The sequence below is a fragment of the Oncorhynchus clarkii genome, chromosome 17, assembly GCF_045791955.1.
Source record: "Oncorhynchus clarkii lewisi isolate Uvic-CL-2024 chromosome 17, UVic_Ocla_1.0, whole genome shotgun sequence".
Lineage (NCBI taxonomy): Eukaryota > Metazoa > Chordata > Actinopteri > Salmoniformes > Salmonidae > Oncorhynchus > Oncorhynchus clarkii.
In genome coordinates this window covers 14,478,365-14,500,526 of record NC_092163.1, presented here as the reverse complement: position 1 = coordinate 14,500,526, position 22,162 = coordinate 14,478,365, and the positions used below count along the sequence as shown (strand labels likewise).

At 42.4% G+C, this 22,162-nt stretch overlaps 1 protein-coding gene across 1 annotated transcript in view; it reads right to left on the bottom strand.

The window, feature by feature from the left end:
- Positions 1 to 22,162, bottom strand: part of LOC139369596 (VPS10 domain-containing receptor SorCS3-like) — a 244,686-nt gene that overhangs the window by 36,848 nt on the left and 185,676 nt on the right. The window contains exons 5-9 of the mRNA XM_071108850.1: positions 12,286 to 12,353; positions 10,605 to 10,669; positions 9,212 to 9,330; positions 3,681 to 3,770; positions 2,981 to 3,160 (exon numbers count right to left, since the gene is read on the bottom strand). Coding sequence (XP_070964951.1) covers positions 2,981 to 3,160; positions 3,681 to 3,770; positions 9,212 to 9,330; positions 10,605 to 10,669; positions 12,286 to 12,353 — 522 coding nt within the window. The remainder of the gene's footprint in view (positions 1 to 2,980; positions 3,161 to 3,680; positions 3,771 to 9,211; positions 9,331 to 10,604; positions 10,670 to 12,285; positions 12,354 to 22,162) is intronic.

The window sequence follows — 22,162 nt, the reverse complement described above, 5'->3', positions numbered from 1 at the left end:
TGGAGGTGTGTTGGGTCACTGTCCTGTTGAAAAACAAATGATAGTCCCACTAAGCCCAAACCAGATAGGATGGTGTATTGCTGCATGCAATACTGTGGTAGCCAAGCTGGTTAAGTGAGCCTTGAATTCTAAATAAATCACAGTGTCACCAGCGAAGCACCCCCACACCATAACACCTCCTCCTCCATGCTGTATGGTGGGAAATAGATCATCCGTTCACACACACCGCGTCTCACAAAGACACGGCGGTTGGAACCAAAAATCACCAATTTGGACTCCAGGCCAAAGGACAAATTTTCACGAGTTTAATGTCCATTGCTCATTTTACTTGGCCCAAGCAAGTCTTTTCTTCTTATTGGTGTCCTTTAGTAGTGGTTTCTTTGCAGCAATTCAACCATGATGGCCTGATTCACACAGTCTCCTCTGAACAGTTGATATTGAGCTGTGTCTGTTACTTGAACTCTGTGAAGCATTTATTACTGCTGCAATTTCTGAGGCAGGTATCTCAAATGAAATGATCCTCTGCATTCCATATGTGCTATTTCATAGTTTTGATGTCTTCACTATTATTCTATAATGTAGAAAATAGTAAAAATAAAGAAAAACCCTTGAATGAGTAGATGTTCTAAAACTTTTGACCGGTAGTGTATATATACTGTATTTATATATAAAATTAGATTTTTCCACAAAAGTAGTGCACTGAGCCTTTAGTAGTCCTGTATTAGCGGACTGATATAGCTGTCTGTAGCGCGGGCAAATTATAATTATATATATTGTTTTTTATTCTCACAAAAGTAGTGCACTGGGCCTTTAATAGTACTGTATTAGCTGGCTGCTATAGCTGTCTGTAGCGCAGGCAAAAATAATCCCCGCAACCCCACAGTCGACAAAAAGTTCTCAGCACCCCCAAACCCCAAATATCTTGCCACGGCTATACTGACAGACATCAGACTGGTCACAAACCAATCTCCTTTTCCTTGAATTATCTCCCTTTAATTGCGTCCCGATCAACTGCCCACCACTGTTGTGACTGCATTACAACGCTGGAAGTTAAAACTGATAAACTGTCACATCCACGAGACACCCACTCACAAAGTGAGAGAGAGCGAGAGAGAGAGAGAGTGTCATGGCTCCTTGCCTCCTTAGTCAAACTGTCTTCCTGCGATAACCCATCCAGGATGGAAGTGTGATGGGGGTAAACCTGACGACTGTGCTTTAAATAAGACCCATACTGCAGCCGACAATGAGGGCCCTCAGTTGTATCACCTTACTAGTATAAGTGGCACTAATAGGCGCCACGTTTGACATCGTCATAGAAAAATGTCCACCCGGGATGGACACGGCTAGTGAGGCAGGACGGGGCCCCTCCCTCCCCTGACCAGACTTGTCAATCACAGCGGTAATTATTTATCGTCCCCCACAGTAATATTAAATATAGACTGATGAATGCATGTGGATCCATCTACAAAGACAAAACAAACAACACAACAACTTTCAGCACAGTAGAGACTAGTATGATAAACGACCACTGAGATACCAGACTTCCCCCATTACATGCACTCGGTCTCCCTGCAGAAAGCCTTTTACAATCTCTCAATATGCATCAATGAAGCTTTCCGCAATATATTAGAAATATGGATCCACTGCTGAATCAGGGAATCAGAGGCTCCGAATAGGGGGGAAATGGAGGGAGTGGTTAAGAGAGTTGTCAGAGAGCTAATACACACACTCACACAATGCTAGGCTAACAGAAAGGAGCATCATCATCATGACCATTACATTACCTAAATCATCTAGCTAACCTTCCCTCCCTCCAGCCCTCTGTCTCTTATTCTCTCCCTCCTACTGTACCAGTCACTCATTCAAAAGCTACAGATATGTATAGCTCTGAGTAAGGTGGGAATCAGGTAGTTCATAATTGGGCTGTTGTTGATTTGTAGGCCTACCACTCTTAGTATTAATTGTGTTAGGCAAGTTAGGATATTCTGTAATATTCAATGTGGAAGTTCATTCCTCTGGGAGATGGATTGAATCAAAAAACCTAACACTAAATGGCTGATTAACTCGACTGGGAGTTAGAGAAAAACTTTTTGATTGAGGTTGAAGATTGTCCAGATTGAATCCAACTGACACTCAAGTTACTCCCATCAGTGTAAAGTGGGAAATTGTTTTGTTTTATTCAAGTGAATAAAATAATTTATTGGTGAGAGAGAAAGACTGAGAAAGAGAAAGTGAGAGAATACTGACGAAAGGCAATTCATTATTTGACAATCCAAGGAGAACAGTGAAAGCCTGTTACGTTCACTCAGTCTCTCTGTTCCCAGTTGAGCTCAAAGTACTTAGTGAATGAATCCTCACTCAAGTCTTTGAGGCCATTGGCCTTCTGAAGCCCAACACTCCAGGGTTTGTTACAACAATACTTGGGACTCCTACAAAGCACTTTGGTCAGAGTTTTATCTACAGTCTTTTTCAGAGGAACTCAGAGCAAAAGTCTGCCTCTTCAAAAAAAAAAGAATGAAGAGAAACTTTAAAGTGATACATACAGCATAACTTCAGTTTACAATAGTTTGTGACTAGAACATGCATGTATACCCAAAGGGTTAAACTAGTTAAAACAACATCATACAAAACTGGATTAGTGTAACTTTAACCAGTTTTACCCACTGGGTATGACCATTCATTTGAATACTAATTCCGTTTTTGTAAACCATCAACACACATGTTAGAAGGAACAGCAGTAGTAGTAACATTGTTAATGACTGCTGACTCTGAAGATCAGACCCATATCTCACTCCTCTGCCTCCCTCCATCACACCTGCCAGTGTCTGGGTGATAAATCGGGAATTCATCCTGAGAAAGAAGGAGAAAAAGGAGGGGGGACGATCCGCAACGAATCTTAATGACATAGAGACCTACTAACAAGGCTATAACAACCCCCCCCACACACACACACACACACAAGCACGCTGACGACACCTACCTCATACAGGTCCAGCATCTGGTTGCCCCCCAGGCCACGGGTGGTCTTGACGTTCTCCATGGCCAGGGTGAAGAGGATGCCCCGGGTGTCGGAGAGGTACAGGTTGTATGTGTCGTTCTGGTTCCATTCCTGTACTGCCGCGAACACCTGGTGCTCGTCTGTGCTGACAATGTGGAGGTCCTGGTGACAGCGGATGGGATGGTTGGAGAGGTTCGAGGATTTATAAAGAGATAACTGATCTAATGGGTTGGGGTTGTAACATGCCGCCGAGTACGTGTTGGGTGTCACATGATCAGGTCTGGTGTGCGTATTGAATGTTTAACACTATAGCTGCCAATGTTCTCCACACAACATATAGTGTCTTTTAACAGCTGCAATAGAAGAGTGAGAATACACACTATGAGACTACACATCGTTGTGTAGTAGTGCTACAGATATTTTGAGAGCTAAATCCTTTTGTTGAAGGGAGAAAACAAGGGGGGAAATTGTTAGTTACTTCAAATCAAATTGGATTTGTCCCATTCTATGTATACCACAGGTGTAGACTTTACCGAGAAATGCTTACCTACGAGCCCTTTCCCAACAATGCAGAGTTGAAAAGTAAGAATAAAAAAAGTATTCAATCTGAATAATTGATCTACTGCATGAACTGTGTATCCGGAGGCAGGTGTGTATCACTGTAAAAGTGAATGTTGCTTACTTTAGGCAGAGAATATTTTGGCAGTTTGATTTTGAGGAATGGATCCCTCTGGTAGGACACATAGTAGCTGGCCTGTCCTGCTGTAGTAACCTGGAACACATTGAGCCAAGACACTGAGTATTCCCTTTTTGTTCAAGTGTATAATTTGTCCATGCTACAGTACACATCACATGGATTAACTACTTGGATTAATCTAAAACCTTCATAAATGTATCGATCATTACTCATGCTGCAACCCTCACCCAAGTGAACATGCATGACATTGTTTATGATGTAAAGATATACAGTGGGGCAAAAACGTATTTAGTCAGCCACCAATTGTGCAAGTTCTCCCACTTAAAAAGATGAGAGAGGCCTGTAATTTTCATCATAGGTACACTTCAACTATGACAGACAAAATGAGAAAAAAAATCCAGAAAATCACATTGTAGGATTTTTTTTTTTTTTTTTGCAAATTATGGTGGAAAATAAGTATTTGGTCACCTACAAACAAGCAAGATTTCTGGCTCTCACGGACCTGTAACTTCTTCTTTAAGAGGCTCCTCTGTCCTCCACTCGTTACCTGTATTAATGGCACCTGTTTGAACTTGTTATCAGTATAAAAGACACCTGTCCACAACCTCAAACAGTCACACTCCAAACTCCACTATGGCCAAGACCAAAGAGCTGTCAAAGGACACCAGAAACAAAATTGTAGACCTGCACCAGGCTGGGAAGACTGAATCTGCAATAGGTAAGCAGCTTGGTTTGAAGAAATCAACTGTGGGAGCAATTATTAGGAAATGGAAGACATACAAGACCACTGATAATCTCCCTCGATCTGGGGCTCCACGCAAGATCTCACCCCGTGGGGTCAAAATGATCACAAGAACGGTGAGCAAAAATCCCAGAACAGTGAACACCTAGTGAATGACCTGCAGAGAGCTGGGACCAAAGTAACAAAGCCTACCATCAGTAACACACTAAGCCGCCAGTGAAAACCTCCTTCCATCAGCAAGGGCATTGAAGATGAAACGTGGCTGGGTCTTTCAGCATGACAATGATCCCAAACACACCGCCCGGGCAACAAAGGAGTGGCTTCGTAAGAAGCATTTAAAGGTCCTGGAGTGGCCTAACCAGTCTCCAAATCTCAATCCCATAAACATATTTTGGAGGGAGTTGAAAGTCCGTGTTGCTCAGCAACAGCCCCAAAACATCACTGCTCTAGAGGAGATCTGCATGCAGGAATGGGCCAAAATACCAGCAACAGTGTGTGAAAACCTTGTGAAGACTTACAGAAAACGTTTGACCTCTGTCATTGCCAACAAAGGGTATATAACAAAGTTTTGAGACAAACTTTTATTATTGACCAAACACTTATTTTCCACCATAATTTGCAAATAAATTCATTAAAAATCCTACAATGTGATTTTCTGGATTTTTTTTTCTAATTTTGTCTGTCATGGTTGAAGTGTACCTATGATGAAAATACAGGCCTCTCTCATCTTTTTAAGTTGGAGAACTTGCACAATTGGTGGCTGACTAAATACTTTTTTGCCCCACTGTATACTTTATTGTCAGAGAGGAACATTGAAGCATAAGGTATTTAAATGCCTATTTACAGTTGTTTCTATTGAGAAAATAACAATAAAATCTCTAGGCTAGCATACAGCGGACACTGCTCCTCTTACATCCTCTCCTGTTGTTGATGCCCTTTGTGGTTATGGAGGTAGACTTGGGTAAATATCTCATAGGGACAATCAATAGCCTCATTATTCTCTGTCAAGAGAAATCTTTAACTCTCCCAAGCAATGCTCAGTGGCCTGTCTTAGGAAAGTCATCCTTAATGATACCAGCGCCTCGGCAAGCAAACACTCGAGCTCTTAGCTGCTGTTAGCCTATGCAGTACAAACACCACGACTAGGGAAGAAAGTGCTAGAAACCTGTAATTAGAGCACTGAAATAGCTACTGTAAAATGAACCGTGCAGTTAGATTAACAAGAAATTAAGCTTTCTGACAATATTAGAAATGTCTATGTCCTGGGAAATTGTCTTGTTACTTACAACCTCCTGCTAATCGCATTAGCCTACGTTAGCTCAACCTTCTTGTGGAAGGGTTATTTGCAATTTGTTCCAGTCATTGGCAGCAGAGAACTGGAAGGAAAGGTGGCCAAAGGCCAGTGAGCTGAGATAAGGCAGAGCTTTACCTAGCAAAGACTTATAGATGACCTGGGGTCAGTGTGTTTGGCGATGAATATGTAGTGAGGACCAGCCAACAAGAGCATTCAGCTTGCAGTGGTGGGGTAGTATATGAGGCTTTGGTGAAAAAACGGATGGCAATGTGATAGACAGCATCCAATTTTCTGAGTAGAGTGTTGGAGGCTATTTTGTAAATTACTTTGCCGAAGTCAAGGATCGGAGGGATAGTCCGTTTTACGAAGTTATATATGACAGCATGAGTGAAGGACGCTTTGTTGAGAAATAGGAAGCCGATTCTAGATTACATTTTGGATTGGAGATGCTTAATATGAGTCTAGATGGACAGTTTACAGTCGAGCCAGACACCTATGTTTTTGTAGTTGTCCACATATTCTAAGTCAGAACTGTTCAGAGTAGTGATGCTAGTCGGACGGGAGGGTGCGGGAAGCGATCGGTTGAAGAGCATGCGTTTAGTTATACTAGCATTTAAGAGCAGTTGGAGGCCAAGGAAGGAGTGTTGTTTGGCATTGAAGCTCGTTTGGAGGTTTGTTAACACAGTGTCCAAAGAAGGGCCAGAAGTATACAGAATGGTGTCGTCTGCATAGAGGTGGACCAAAGAATCACCAGCAGCAAGAGCTTCATCGTTGATATATACAGAGAAAAGAGTCAGCCCGAGAATTAAACCCTGTGGCACCCCCATAGAGACTGCCAGAGGTCCGGACAACAGGCCATCCGATATGACACACTGAACTCTATTTGAGAAGTAGTTAGTGAACCAGGCAAGGCAGTCATTAGAGTAACCAAGGCTGTTGAGTCTGCCGATAAGACTACGGTGATTGACAGAGTCTAAAGCCTTGGCCAGGTCGATGAAGACGGCTGCACAGTACTGTCTTTAATCAAGAATTCATCCACAAAACAAGCTGCTGGCTTTCTGGGTTGGAAATGTGGGAGGTGAAATAGGATCATTATTATATTACAGAACTAATTAGGCCTCTTAGTGTGCTTCTAAGTGCACTTCAATTGGAGGGAGGGAGGGAGGGTTTTGAACTGAAAAAGATATTTGGATGATTGATTTTTCCTTACCCACTTTCATAGAATTCATTCAATTGTGACGCAACGCAAGAAAACGTAGTTTCCCTGAACTGAAGATGCGGTCGGAGGTTTAGGTTGAGTATTTGGGGGTTTAATTAGGGAAATGTATGAGTGTGGTCAAACATAGTTGAGGGATCTCTTAGACCACAGAGCTTATTTTTTGGTAGTCCAGTCTCATCCTATCGCTGCAACTCCCGTACAGACTTAGGAGATGCGAAGGAGATGCGAAGGTCGAGAGCCATGTGTCCTCCGAAACATGACCCTGCAAAGCCACACTGCTTCTTGACACACTGCAGCTTAACCCGGAAGCCAGCCACCCCACTGTTTCTGGAAACGCCGTACAACTGGCGGCTTAAGTCAGCGTGCAGGCACCTGGCCCCCCTCCAGGAGTTGCTAGAGCGCGATGGAACAAGGAAATCCGCCTCATGGTTCTCTCGGACACAGCCGGCAGTGACACAGCCCGGGATAGAACCCGTGTCTGTAGTGATGCCTCAAGCACTGCAAGACACCAGAAATCTTAATTTCCATTATTCAGAATGAAGCCAATCATGTGTACAACCTGTATTTTACCTGAAAATGTGACTTGACTTTGAAGAGGTCTTGGCCCTGCATAGGCTGTAACAAGACGCCAGAGTTTTTCAAAGGCATCAGGTTTAGTTGCTGGGAGTTCTTCCAGAACTCCTGACATAGAATACTAGAGCCTATAATTTTCCTGGTCAAGCCCCTTTCTCAAGGGAAAACTCTTGGCTCTAATTGAAATAGTTAGGAACAGGAATTTTCCCTGACCATGTGACCTGACCTGGAAAACCTTCTGGCCCTAACTCATGTTCTAATAGAAATACAGCCTTTGGAGTTAAATTTGGATGGAAAAGTTTTTTGTACTTGACTGGATTGGATTGGAAGAATAATTAATCCTACTCCTTCATTGTCTTGGCTGTGTGCTTAAGGTTTTTGTCCTATTGGAGGTGAACCTTCGCCCCCCTTCTGAGGCTCTGGAGCAGGTTTCCCCTCTATCCTGACTAGTCTCCCAATACCTGCCGCTGAGAAACATCCCCACAGAATGATGCTGCCGCCACCATGCTTCTCCATAGGGACGTGCCAGGTTTCCTCGAGACGTGACGCTTGGCATTCAGGTCAAAAAGTTCAATCTTGGTTTCATCAGGCCAGATTTTCTTGTTTCTCATGTTCTGAGAGTCCTTTAGGTGTATTTTGGCAAACTCAAAGCGGGCTGCCATGTGCCTTTTACTGTGGAGTGGCTTCCGTCTGGCCACTATAATATAAAGGCCTGGTTGGTGGAGTGCTGTAGAGATGGTTGTCCTTCTGGAAGGTTCTCCCATCTCCACAGAGGAACACTGGGGCTTTGTCAGAGTGACCATCAGGTTCTTGGTCACCTCCCTCACCAAGGCCTTTCTCCCCCGATTGCTCAGTTTGGCCGGGCGGCCAGCTCTAAGAAGAGTTTTGTGGTTCCAATCTTCCTCCATTTAAGGATGATGGAGGCCACTGTGTTCTTGGGGACCTTCAATGCTGCAGACATTTTTTGGTACTTTTCCCCAGACATGTGCCTCGACACAATCCTGTCTCAGAGCTCTACGGATAACTGACCTCACTGATTGTTTTTTACTCTGACATGCACTGTCAACTGTAGGACCTTATATAGACAGGTGTGTGCCTTTCCAAATCATGTCCAATCAATTGAATTTACGACAGGTGGAATCCAATCAAGTTGTAGAAACATCTCAATGATGATCAATAAAAACAGGATGCACCTGAGCCGATGTTTTTTTAAAATATATATACATTTGCAAATACAATTTAAAACCTGTTTTTGCTTTGTGATTATGGGTTATGGTGTGTAGATTGATGAGGGAAAAAATGATTTAATACATTTTAGGATAATGCTGTAACGTACCAAAATGTGGAAAAAAAGTCAATGGGTCTGATTGCAAAATTAACAGTAAAAAAAAATCTCTAATATCTATCCTAATCAAGAACATACTGCCGTTAATACAATGTGTCAACATAACAATTAATCATAAATATGAATATTTATCATACCATTTTCTCAAACCTGCGGATCAACCAGTTGTTGCATGTGGTGCTGTAAAATATGCGAATCCCCCTCCCAGTCTTAGCCAAACCAAGTTGTGCGTAACACATAACAAATGCCCATAATATTGAAGGCTAACGATGCTTATCCTATGCAATGCATCATGGTCTACATACAATATGGTACAATATATTATTCTCAGACAGAGCATTACCTGAATAAACATATAGTCATCTTGGACCACCAGTGAGCTGATGTCGATGTACCCAGGGAAGGGGTAGTTTCTGTTGGTCTCTGAGCACGTGAGAGCCTGGCATGTTACATACTGTATACCTGCCAGATGAGGAGATAGAGATTACTGGAGATCTGGATTCATCCAGCTGTGGATTATCGTGGAAAATTACATAATTAGTCATTCTATCCTGTGTTTTACTGCTTAAGAATAGTCTCTTTTTTACATGCTAGTGTTTTTCTAACCTGATACAAACTTGTCTTTGTGTGACTTAGTCATAAGACTGGGCGTATAACGTAAGATCCATATGGGTGCGAACACAGCATTTGGCATCCTGTGGGTTTACTATCTACAGGAAGTCACTTGTACAGAAACTTGCAGAGAGGAGCACATTATAGTGTTGGCTGTTGTGAATGCAGTTAGACGGTTGAGCCCTCGGGCTGTCAACCTCGTGCTATCTAAATCTGCACAAACAACTAATTGCCTTTTTACACACTATCTGCTGACTGCCACGTGTACAAAAAAAGGATGTACCTCTGTATAAAAGCTGGGACCGGACACTGTTCGTTGGGACTTAACTGAAACAACTGTTGTAGTGCAAGTGCTCCATTGTTGCAGATCTTATAGTAAGGTTGTTTTGAAGAATACAGAGTCTCTCTCCTTTTGGTTAGAATTTCCACCATAGGATCAGGCCACCTACTCTCGGGAAGGTGAGGATGCCTGGAAACCGAGGCTACATGGTCTGTATGAATTGAACTCGAGGGAACTTTTGTATGGTTTGTGATTGACATGCAATAGAGGAGACAGCATTACACTTGTGACAATATACTGACTGTGTATGTATAGAATTGTAATTTGACCAGTATGTTGTGATTTGCATTCTATAATGGTGAGTGGTTCATACATGCAATACGTGAAGTTGTAGATTGGTCACTATTCAAAATGACCAACTATGATCGTTCTCTGTGTACAGAAAACAAAACGTTGCCGTGGTGAGTTATAGAGCTGACCCTCCCAGGGTGAGAGGGATGAGAGGGAAAGGCCACATTAATCAAGTATCATGCACTGCATTTATCAGTGGGGTAAATCCACTGTCTCTCCCCTGGGACACAACGCTCTAAACCCAGGGTGGAATTTATTCCTTGACACTCACTCTCTTCTATCGTTTGAGGGCTGATAATTGGACTGCAAATGTGGGAGCATTTCTCTGCAGTGTGTGACAGAGAGAGAGAAAGAAAAAGAGAGGTGTGTGTGTGTGTGTGTGTGTGTGTGTGTGTGTGTGTGTGTGTATGTGTGTGTGTGTGTGTGTGTGTGTGTGTGTGTGTGTGTGTGTGTGTGTGTGTGTGTGTGTGTGTGTGTGTGTAGTGCTACTCACGTCCATTGGGGGTGTGTGCCTCCATGTGAACCAGATCTGACTCCTTGTCTAGACCCGTTACAGACCTGGATTAAAAAAGAGGAGAGAAGGAAGGAGGAAGAGGATGGAGGGGTAAAGTAAAGGGAAGAAGAGGAGGGAAGACAGAGAGAAGAAGAGGAGAAGAGAAGCAGGGAAGAACAGGATGGGAGAAGATTGGGTGAAGTGAAGAGGAAGGAAGAAGAGGAGAGGAGGAGGAGGGAAGAAGAGGAGAGGAGAAGATGAGGTGGGAAGTTAAGGAGTGAAGGAGAGGAGATGGGAAATGAAGGAGGGAAGAAGAGGAGAGTAGGAAAGAAGTGGAGAGGAGGAGAAGAGGAAGGAAGAGGGGGAGAGGAGGAGAGGAGCAGGAGAGGAGAGGAGGAGGGAAGAGAAGGAGGGATGAAGAGGAGAGGAGGAGGGAAGACAAGGAGGGAAAAAGACAATAAACAGAAGATGAGTCTCAGCAGAGGTATTCCACTCCAGATATAGACGTCTCATGTAAGCGTTGTCTCAACATTGATGGCAATAAAATAGCAATACAATCCCATGTGAGGACGTTCTCCCCAGGGCTGTGTGACAAAATGTCACATTACCCTTAGCAACCCGCACAGCAACAACCAGACACTGTGGGTTTGTTATTTTACCAAAAAGTGGTATCTGTCACAAAAGTGTAAATACACAACAACCTACATATGATATTTATATTGTCTGGCACTGTACACCGGCAAGGCTGTGCCCCATAATTAAAGTTAGAATCACCGAACTGTATTATATAATTGTATTGGGAATAGTGGACTAACTAGAAAATATTGTTTTTGTTAAGTAGGCAAGTCAGTTTAGAACAAATTCTTATTTACAATGACAGCCTAGGAACTGCCTTGCTCAGAATGACAGATTTTTTACCTTGTTCTGTTCGGGGATTCGATCTCGCAACCTTTCAGTTACTGGCCCAAAGCTCAAACCACTAGGCTACCTAGATGATTTATGCAAGTTGCTGTGGGCAAAGCTGTCAGCAGCTCAACATTTACACACGCGCGCGCACACACACACACACACACACACACACACACACACACACACACACACACACACACACACACACACATACAAAACACAAACACAGCATCCCCTACATCTCTAGGAAGGAAAGCAATGAGGCAGAAGAAATTCAGAGCTACATTTGTGATGAGTGTGTACTTCCGCAGAATGAGGAGGGCCGACGTTATTAGATGAGAGGCGACTTATTACACAGTATCTTCCTATTTTATGAATGTACAGCATGTATGGATAACCCCTAATGAAAAAGTAAGGATTGTTAAGATGAACCAGAATGTGACATTTGAGAGGCAGAATGTGAAATGATGACACTGTGGATGTAGATGTATCACAGTCCAATCATATCAACAGTGGAAACGAGCCGAATGGTACACAGAATTTCCCACAAGCAACACTCAGTCATTCAGATATCTTGTTGAAACGTATTATCAATATCCTTCACAGACTCTTGCATTGCAGGAAGAAAACAACATGTTCCACACACTGCTAGTGATGCTCCAATACAGTTTGTGAGGAGAGTCTGAGTAAACAAAGGAAAAAATCAGGACAACAGAGAGGACGAGAGGAAGCGAAGGATGATGAGAAGAAAGAAGACAAGCGAATGACTCACCAGTAGAACCTGTTCACATGCTCATGAACCAGCTGCCATTTTCTCCCAAAGTCCAGGGAGGCGTACAACTGCGAAGAAGAACATAAAAAGAGAAAGAAAAGAGAGATAGAGAACATATCAGTCTACTTAAAACAAGACAGAAAGTAAAGTGACAGTGGGCTTGAGTCATGGCAGGATAATGCTAGGGAAGAGCGTACCCAGGGCAATAAAGTGTGACACTCTAGATAGGCTGACATTACCTTAAACTGACATCATCATTATAACTCAGACCATTCATGTTAACATATAGGCTCCCAAATTACATATAGTCCCTATCCTGTTTCCTTTTCCAATTTTTAATTAGCACGAGGTATATATAAAGCACTTCAAGTACAATATGTTCGCTGCAAAATAGGTTCAACATTATTGTTTGCTTTTCCTCGAACATCAAAACCTTTGGTGGATTCTTGGTGACCAAATTAAGTGGAGTGCTTATACAGTATATCAAGTTTTGTATCAAACAAATGGAAACCAACGCCTATAGAGGAAGAATACAAATCCAGAATGCTACTTTAAATTAAGAACATACTTGTCTAAAAATAAATATATTGCCCTGTTGACGATCAGGTGTAGTTCTGCAAAAGGCCTAATTTAATTGGTCTAATTATATTTTCCACTTCCTGGGTGCATAATGACAGGGTGCATTTTTTTCCATTACACTAATTGATGCTACTGATGTTGCTTCCTGCTGGCTGTTTCTATTGTTATTTTAGTCCTACAGACAGAGTCAGTGGCCCCAGTCACCCAGGTCCTAGACTGTTTTCTCTGATATCGCACAGGACCAAAAGGCTCCTGAACAGCTTCTACACCCAAGCCATAAGACTGCTGAACTATTAATCAAATGGCCACCGGACTATTTACATTGACCCCCCCCCCATCCCCCTCCATTTGTTTTGTACACTGCTGCTACTCGCTATTTATTTTTTTAGTAACTTCACCCCTACCTACATGTACAAATTCCCTCGACTAACCTGTACCCCCGCACATTGACTCGGTTACTTTATCTTATTTTTTACTTTAGTTTATTTGGTAAATGTTTTCTTAACCAACAGTGCAGTTCAAGAAGGGTTAAGCTTTTCACAGCTAGGTCTACACTTGTTGCATTTGGCGCATGTGACAAATAAAGTTTGATATGATTTGATAGCTGTAAACGTACTCACTGGCTGGCTTCAGACAATATAAAAGCTGTTGTCTGGAAAAAAGGCCTGTATAAGATCTTTGAGCCTTGACTGTGATTCAGACTGCTGGATGCCCACTCTTTGGGGCCGCAACGCACCATATGCATCAGCTATAATGTTTGTACATAATGTTCTGTGTTTTTCCTTAATCTACATTAGAATAAATTCTTCTTTAGATGAAGACACAACACATGCTGTGCGACGCCCTCATGCCCTGTGATGTTTTTGTTTTTGTACATAATCAGATGTTTTCGGTAGTCTGCTTGACATGTTCTCAAAAGCTTGCATTTTTTACCTACCTAGTTTAGGCATAATCATGACACTCTTTTTCCGTCTCTCCTTTCCTGGTAAACCACATGTTCTACTTTTCTTGGCGCAGGCCTCATCAGTGACTCTGGATCCGGCAGGTGTTTTGATTTATTGACGTGAGTGGAAAATTATGAAGCTCACTTTGTGACAGCTCTGAGTTTTAGAATAAAAATGTCATTGGCCTGATGAATGAGTGCAGCTTGAGCTCAGCCAGTGGCATTGTATGTCACTGTCCAGAGTGATAAGAGACTAGCCCGGCCTAACTACCAGCTGCCTGGCTCAGCCAGCCTGCCACCACAGACTGCTATTGGGAGGAACATGGCTCCGCCTGCCTGCCACATGCAGGATCCTAATAAGGTGGAACATGACTTGGGACCACTATTTATTTACTGATGGTTTAACTATAGGATCAGATCTGGTACCAAGCCAGTGATAAATAACAGGATGATCATGATGATGCCAGTTTAGTTACTATTGTGTGTGTGCATAACAATTTGTTTGCATGTAGCAAATATGGATAAGTTGTATCTGGTGTTTGATGATTGTTGGCCTCGAAGTTGAATGTCAGATTTCCGCTCTGATAAAGGCAGAACATTATCATGGAGTTTGTGACTGGAGTCTCTGACAATGTTTTGGGCTTTCCTCTGACATAAGTTGGTGATGCAACCGGTCAGGATGCTCTCGATGGTGCAGCTGTAGAACTGTAGAGCTGTAGATCTGGAGACCCATGCCAAGTCTCCTGAGCTGTAAAATGTATTGTCATGCCCTCTTCACATCTGTCTTGGTGTGTTTGGACCATGATAGTTCGTTGGTGATGTGGACACCTAGGAACTTGAAACTCTCGACCCGCTCCACTACAGCCCCGTCGGTGTTAATGGGGGACTGCTCATCCCGCCCTTCTTACAGTCCACGATCAGCTCCTTTGTAATGCTCACACTGAGCGAGAGGTTGTTGTCCTGGCACCACACTGTCAGGTCGCTGACCTCCTCTCTATAGGCTGTCTCTTCGTTGTCGGTGTGTCATCAGCAAACTTAATGATGGTGTTGGAGCTGTGTTTGGCATGCAGTCGTGGGTGAACAGGGAGTACAGGATGGGACTAAGTACACACCCCTGAGGGGCCCCAGTGTTGAGGATCAGTGTGGCAGACGTGTTGTTGCCTGCCCTTAGCACTTGGGGGTGGCCGGTCAAGAAGTCCAGGATCCAGTTGCAGAGGGAGGTGTTTAGTCCTTAGTTTAGTGATGATCTCCGTGAATACTATGGTGTTGAATGCTGAGCTGTAGTCACATGAACAGCATTCTCACATAGGTGTTCCTTTTGTCCAGGTGGAAAAGGTCCGTGTGGAGTGCGATTGAGATTGCGCCATCTGTGGATCTGTTGGGGCGGTATGCGAATTGGAGTGGGTTTAGGGTATCCAGGAAGATGCTGTTGATGTGTGCTAAGACCAGCTTTTCAAAGCACTTCATGGCTTCTGACATGAGTGCTACGGGGCGGTAATAATTTAGGCAGGTTACCTTCACTTCCTTAGGCACAGGGACTATGGTGGTCTGCTTGAAAAATGTAGGTATTACAGACACGGTCAGGGAGAGGTTGAAATTGTCAGTGACAGTGTAGACACTTTCCAGTTGGTCAGCGCATACTTTGAGTACATGTTGACTTGTTTAAAGGTCTTGCTCACATCGGCTACTGAGAGCATCATCACACATTCAGCCAGAACAGCTGCTGCTCTTGTGCATGCTTCAGTGTTGCTTGCCTCGAAGTGAGCATAATAGGCATTTAGCTCGTCTGTTAGGCTTGCGTCACTGGGCAGCTTGTGTCTGGGTTTCCCTTTGTAGTCCGTAATAGTTTTCAAGCCCTGCCGCATCTGACGAGCGTCAGAACCGGTGTAATAGGATTAAATCTTAATCCTGTATTGACGCTTTGCTTGTTTGATGGTTCGTCTGAGGGCATAGCAGGATTTCTTATAATCGTCTGGATTAGTGTCCAGCTCCTTGAAAGTGGTATCTCTAGCCTAGCCTATCTCTAGCTCGATGCGGATGTTAACTGTATTCCATGGCTTCTGGTTGGGATATGTACGCACAGTCGCTGTGGGGATGACGTCATCGATGCACTTATTGATGAAGCCAATGACTGAGGTGGTATACTCCTCAATGCCATTGGATGAATCCCAGAACATATTCCAGTCTGTGCTAGCAAAACAGTCCTGTAGCGTAGCGTCCGCGTCATCTGACCACTTCCGTATTGAGTCACTGGTACTTCCTGCTTTAGTTTTTGCTTGTAAGCAGGAATCAGATTTGCCAAATGGATGGCGGGGGAGAGCTTTGTATGCATCTCTGTATGTGGAGTAAAGGTGGTTGAGAGTTTTTTTGCCTGCATTAAAGTCCCCATCCACTAGGAGCGCCGCTTCTGGATGAGCATTTTCTTGCTTGCTTATGGCCGTATACAGTTTTTTGAGTGCGGTCTTAGTGCCAGCATCGGTCTGTGGTGGTAAATAGATGGCTACGAATAATATACAGTGGGGCAAAAAAGTATTTAGTCAGCCACCAATTGTGCAAGTTCTACCACTTAAGAAGATGAGAGAGGCCTGTAATTTTCATCATAGGTACACTTCAACTATGACAGACAAAATGAGACAAAAAAGGTGTCTTTTATACTGATAACAAGTTCAAACAAGTGCCATTAATACATGTAACGAGTGGAGGACTGAGAAGCCTCTTAAAGAAGAAGTTACAGGTCTGTGAGAGCCAGAAATCTTGCTTGTTTGTAGGTGACCAAATACTTATTTTCCACCATAATTTGCAAATAAATTCATAAAAAATCCTACAATGTGATTTTCTGGATTTTTTGTCTCATTTTGTCTGTCATAGTTGAAGTGTACCTATGATGAAAATTACAGGCCTCTCTCATCTTTTTAAGTGAGAGAACTTTCACAATTGGTGGCTGACTAAATACTTTTTTGCCCCACTGTAGATGAGAACTCTTTTGGTAGAAAATGTGGTCTACAGCTTATCATAAGGTACTCTACCTCAGGCGAGCAATACCTCGAGACTTCTTTAATATTAGACATAAAGCACCAGCAGCTGTTATTGACAAATAGACACACACCCCCACCCTGCATCTTACCAGATGTAGCTTCTCTGTTCTGCCGGTGCATGGAAAATTCCCCCAGCTCTACATTATTCTTGTTGTCGTTCAGCCACGACTTGGTGAAACACAAGATGTTACCGTTGGTAGGATAATCTTGATCGTAGGTCATCGATTTTATTTTCCAATGATTGCACGTTGGCCAATAGAACAGATGGCAATGCGAGTTTACTCGCTCGCCTACGAATTCTCAGAAGCAGCCCTACCTCCACCCCTTTTTTCTCCGTCTTTTATTCACGCAAATGACAGAGATTTGGGCCTGTTCCTGGGAAAGCAGTATATCCTTCTCACCAGACTTATAAAAGGAAATGTCTTCTTCCAGTACGAGGTGAGTAATCGTTGTTCTGATGTCCAGAAGTTATTTTCGGTCATTGTGTACAAAATAAGTAAAAAAATAAGTTACAAACAATGCAATAAAAATAACAAAATAGCACAGTTGGTTAGGAGTATGTTGAACGTCAGCCATCCTCTCCAGCGCCATCTTAAATCTTATGCCTTTGTCATTAAGGGAAGGAATAAATGGGCTTTATTTTATCATTGTCCATATGACTGATATCATTTAGATAAAAATATGTCATATCTGGAGGTGATTTTTTATGAGTGAACATGAGCATATTTCTGTGACTGATACATCAAAAGCTGTAAGTCATGTCTCCACAAGGTAAAGTTCATCACCTCTTAGCACAGAGTGTATGACAGTCTATTGGCCAGTTTGACAGTGTCTTGGCAAGTCTGACAGTCTCTTGGCCAGTCAGACATTGCCTTGGCCAATATGACAGTGTCTTGGCAAGTCTGAAATTGTATTGGCCAGTCTGATAGTGTTTTCACCAGTCTGACAGTGTCTTGGACACAATGACAGTGTCTTGGCCAAAGTGAAGCTGTACAAAAGCTGTACTACTGTATACAGTATGTGGTCAATCTTGACAGCCATCCCTTCAATATGGTCTCTTTTAGTAGCTGTACATAGATACAGTACATTATTTCACCAACACATGCTTTTGAACACTGTACTATTACTACCTATTCATTATGGTAGTGGATATGAGATGATGACTAAGATGACTGTCATTCTGTCCGTCATGTCTGGATCCTGATTGACAGAGGAAACAGAGTGGCATCATTTGACAACAGTCTGGGTCTTGTGAATGTTTAGCCTACTGTGAGCTCTGGATGAGCCCTGGGCTAAAATGGCCGTCATTTGCAAGGCAGATAGCAGAATGTGTTTGACTTGTGCTTCATATTAGTAACAGGACACTTCATTTACAGTGTGCTACAGGGCAACTTATATTTATTAACTTTATACAGAAGCAGATCAAGTATAGAAGTATAGTATCAGGGATTGTCATGTTGGTGCCATACTTCAGGCTACATAAGTGAGTTGAAGCCTGAACAATACGTTACAAAATGTGACTTGTTTCAAGAAACTTGGCGTATGTCGCGCATCACTACTTCACAGGAGCACTATTTGAACGTAAACCTTTTTTTTTATCAAAATTGTTTTTTTGGCAGAAATGCCTTCCGGAACATGTGTACTTTCATGTGCAAACTTGTATGCCATCTGTAAATCCGAATAAAATAGTTAAATTACAAGCCAAGTTGGTTTAGCCATAGAAAAAGTCAGCAACCTTCCCGCTAGCCATGATTAACTGAGATAATGAGTGGGCTGGACATGCAGAGAGATGAGTTTGAATTGGCCTGTCCTGTAGCAGGCTTCTGCCTATAATATGAGCATGCCAGTATGTGTAGGTAATCCTTTCTAATGTGGCTTTTTTGAAAGATATCACATAGTAGAACTGCTTAAGTGCTGCACTCCACTTTCTGGAGGACCAAGTTTTAAAATCAGTGGAATTAGACTTTGATAGCTAAGGAAATTGAGAAATTCTGGCGTTTGATTGCAAATATGCAGACGGAGTCGAAAAGAGAACACAGAAGGCTCCGGATTACATCTTCAAACTAAGGGCAACCATAGCAACAGTGACAAAGAGGGGGAGAAGCGTCAATCCATGTACACGGGTAAGAGAGTGTAGCTAGCTACATTTTCAGATATTACACATTTCAAATTTGGTCAGCAAGTCGTTTTCATTTAAAGTTAAAGTGTGCTGTTAGCTAACTAGCTAATGTTAGCTGGCTGACTAGCTATCTAACATTACATGTATGATCTGTGTAGTAATATTATTTCTATCTCAGAGCCATTTGCATTGCTAGTTATAAACGAATGTTAGCTAGCTAACATTGAACCTCATTGGTTAGCTACCTGCAGATTCATGCAGGGTAGTAATGTTATGAGTTGGGATTATGGTTAATTGTTTAGCTAGCTAGCTACATGTCCAAACAAAAGACTCCACTATGCAAGTAACCATTTCAATAGAATGTTTATGATGTCACTGCGACAACTGTTGATAGATGTAGCTGGTAAATTCGCTCTGGCTATCTACTCCGATTTCAGAGCACTCTCATCTGTGTGTTCCAGAGCGCAGAATAGCTGACATATTTATGACCATTCAACACTCGTTGAACATGGCTGGTGTCAGTAAACATTGGCAAAAAAATGTTTATTGTTACAGCAGCACAGTTGCAGTCACCAAAACTCTGGATAACATAAAAAGTGCCTAACCAGCTTTCCTAGGGCGAGTAAAATGGTCAGAGTGAGCTGTTTGTGTCTGGAAGTAGCTAGCAAGCTAGCCAACGGTAGCCAGTTAGCTTTGGTGATTGACCGCTGTTGTTAGGTCAGAACTCTTGGATCATCCCTACTTTTCAGCCAGTGTCCAGTGTGCTCTCCGAGAGCAAAACGCTCTGAATTTACAAACGGACAATCTGACAACACTCTGAGTTTACAACGCTCTGAGTTTACGAACGCCCAGAGCACACTCGCCCAGAGCACACACTTAAATTTAGAAACACACCTGTTGTATAAACCAGCCATTAGTCTTGAAATCTTTCGTTGTTTAGCACACAGCCTCACATGTGAATCCTTAAAGAGATGGTTGGGGCTAAAGCTTAAAAGGGTGTGAACAGTGCTGAATGGGTGTAGACTAAGAAAAGTTCTCCAGTAGGTACAAAAAGATTCAAGGGCCATTTTCTCAAAAGTGAGGTTACAAGTTTATTAACCTTTCAAAGCAGAATTACTTTCCCAATGTTCCTCTGTAGTCTATGATATACCATTTTCTAGCTCTGAGTCTCTACTTTTAAGCAATGTAAAAAACACAATTTCAAATGTTGCTACATAAGACCGAATCGAGCCGGTTGGTCACATATGCTGCAGGGCAACAATCAACTGTACTTGTTTGATTGACTTCATAGAGTAGGAGATCAATTATAGAAGGATCTAAAATTGTATTTCAAGCCAATAGTATTTGATTGTTACGTTTGATGGTGCCGTACTTTAGGCTACATACTTCAGTTGTTTTTGGGTTTCATTAAACTTTATTTATTAAACTTAAATCTTTTTTTCACTAATGTTCTTGCTCCAGTGGCCAAAGATATGTAGGAAAAACAAGACTGCAGTCACAGAAAGGTTATCTGAGGTTCTTATTATCTATCCTACTGCCTTCTTTCATCTGAACCCTGGAAGCTAGATACCACGACTGACCTCTCTTTCGCCACCAAAACATCCTCATTCATTAACGGTCCAATGCAACCATTTTATCTCAATGTCACCAGGAAGGCCAAAACTCCATTCCACCACAACGTGCTTAAGTTTCAGGAAGTCTATTGAAACAGCTCTTACATTAAATGGACATTATCATAATTTTCACCATTTCACAGTATTATTCAATAGCGTGGACATGCTGTATATATAAAACACAGATAAATCACGTTTTTGACTGGATTGGTCCTTTATCACCCCAATAGCACCCTAATACATAATGGCAGAATCTCCTCCCAACTGAAATAGGACATGTGGAGCTATGGAAATGGTAATGGCATATTATAGACCCTGTGTCCTGAACAATTACTATAAGTCACTTTTACAACACCTAATTAAGCCTCCTATGAATTCCTTAAGCATTTATGTACAGTACTCTAAATCAAACCGCACCGGTTGACAGTGCCTTGGCTCTGACTAAAGCGGAAGAGGAGGTGATGGGACAATTTTGGGGGGAATTTATGGAGCCAGGAGAATGCAATGTGGCGGTGCTGGAGACGATCCTATGGAGGAGAGTATGTGAAAGTGTATGCAAATGAACCATCTGGATTGTTTGAACTGCCTGGGTGTTGGGGAATAAGAGGTCTCTGATCCGGAGCACAATCTACTGCATCACTTGTTACCCCTTGTATGTTCTATAGAAATAAGACCGTGTTCAGTCCCTAATAGCACCCTATTCCCTATATAGTGGACTACTTTTTACCAGAGCTCCTTTTGGGATGTATTGGGATGTATACTATGTCCTTATACTGTACAGTAGAGCTGATACTCTGTAATGAACTCCAGAGAATGATGTAGTTAATTTGACAGTTATGTTTGAAACTGATGAACAATACTGGAAATGGAATTAGACCTGATGATACTGTATGGATGTCCATCATGTTTGTTAGGTGCCATGCTGTCACTGAAGTAAGAATATTGTGGTAGGCTGATGTGTCAAAATCAGTTGCATAATGTTTAAATCCCAGTCTTACAGACTTATAGACCTGTAATACATATTACAGCACGGCATGAATTAACCTAGAAAGTAATAATCTTCAGAGTTTGATGACACATAAAAATGAAACACGCAACAATGGTATTCTCATATAGCATACCGTATCACTAAACATGTAAGCAGAAAATCTAATGTTGCTAGTAGTATACACTTGCCAAATAAAACAATTATCTCATGAGATGAACTTCAAACTCTAATGGAGCCCACTTTACTGTAAACCAATACCAATTCCCTCTCGCATTACGGTGACGTATTACCCACCACCGTCCCCTTGGATCTTAATGGGGCAAACATCTGCACTACCGCTGTACAATAACAAATGATAGCAGCGTTAAAACAGCGCTGCAACTGCTTCCGTTTACAATGTCACCAAATGTGTCATCTCTGGTGGGGAGGAATGATGGCTGTTGAGCTCAGTCATCTATTCCGCTCGGTTGGATTCGCTCTGCAAACTCATCAACAACAACCTCCACCTAGAAACCCATCCACATTTTATAGGTGTAGTTTAGTGGTGTGTAAAGAGATTTTAAAAAGGTCCATGTTGTGTTTGAATACTGTGTGTGGATG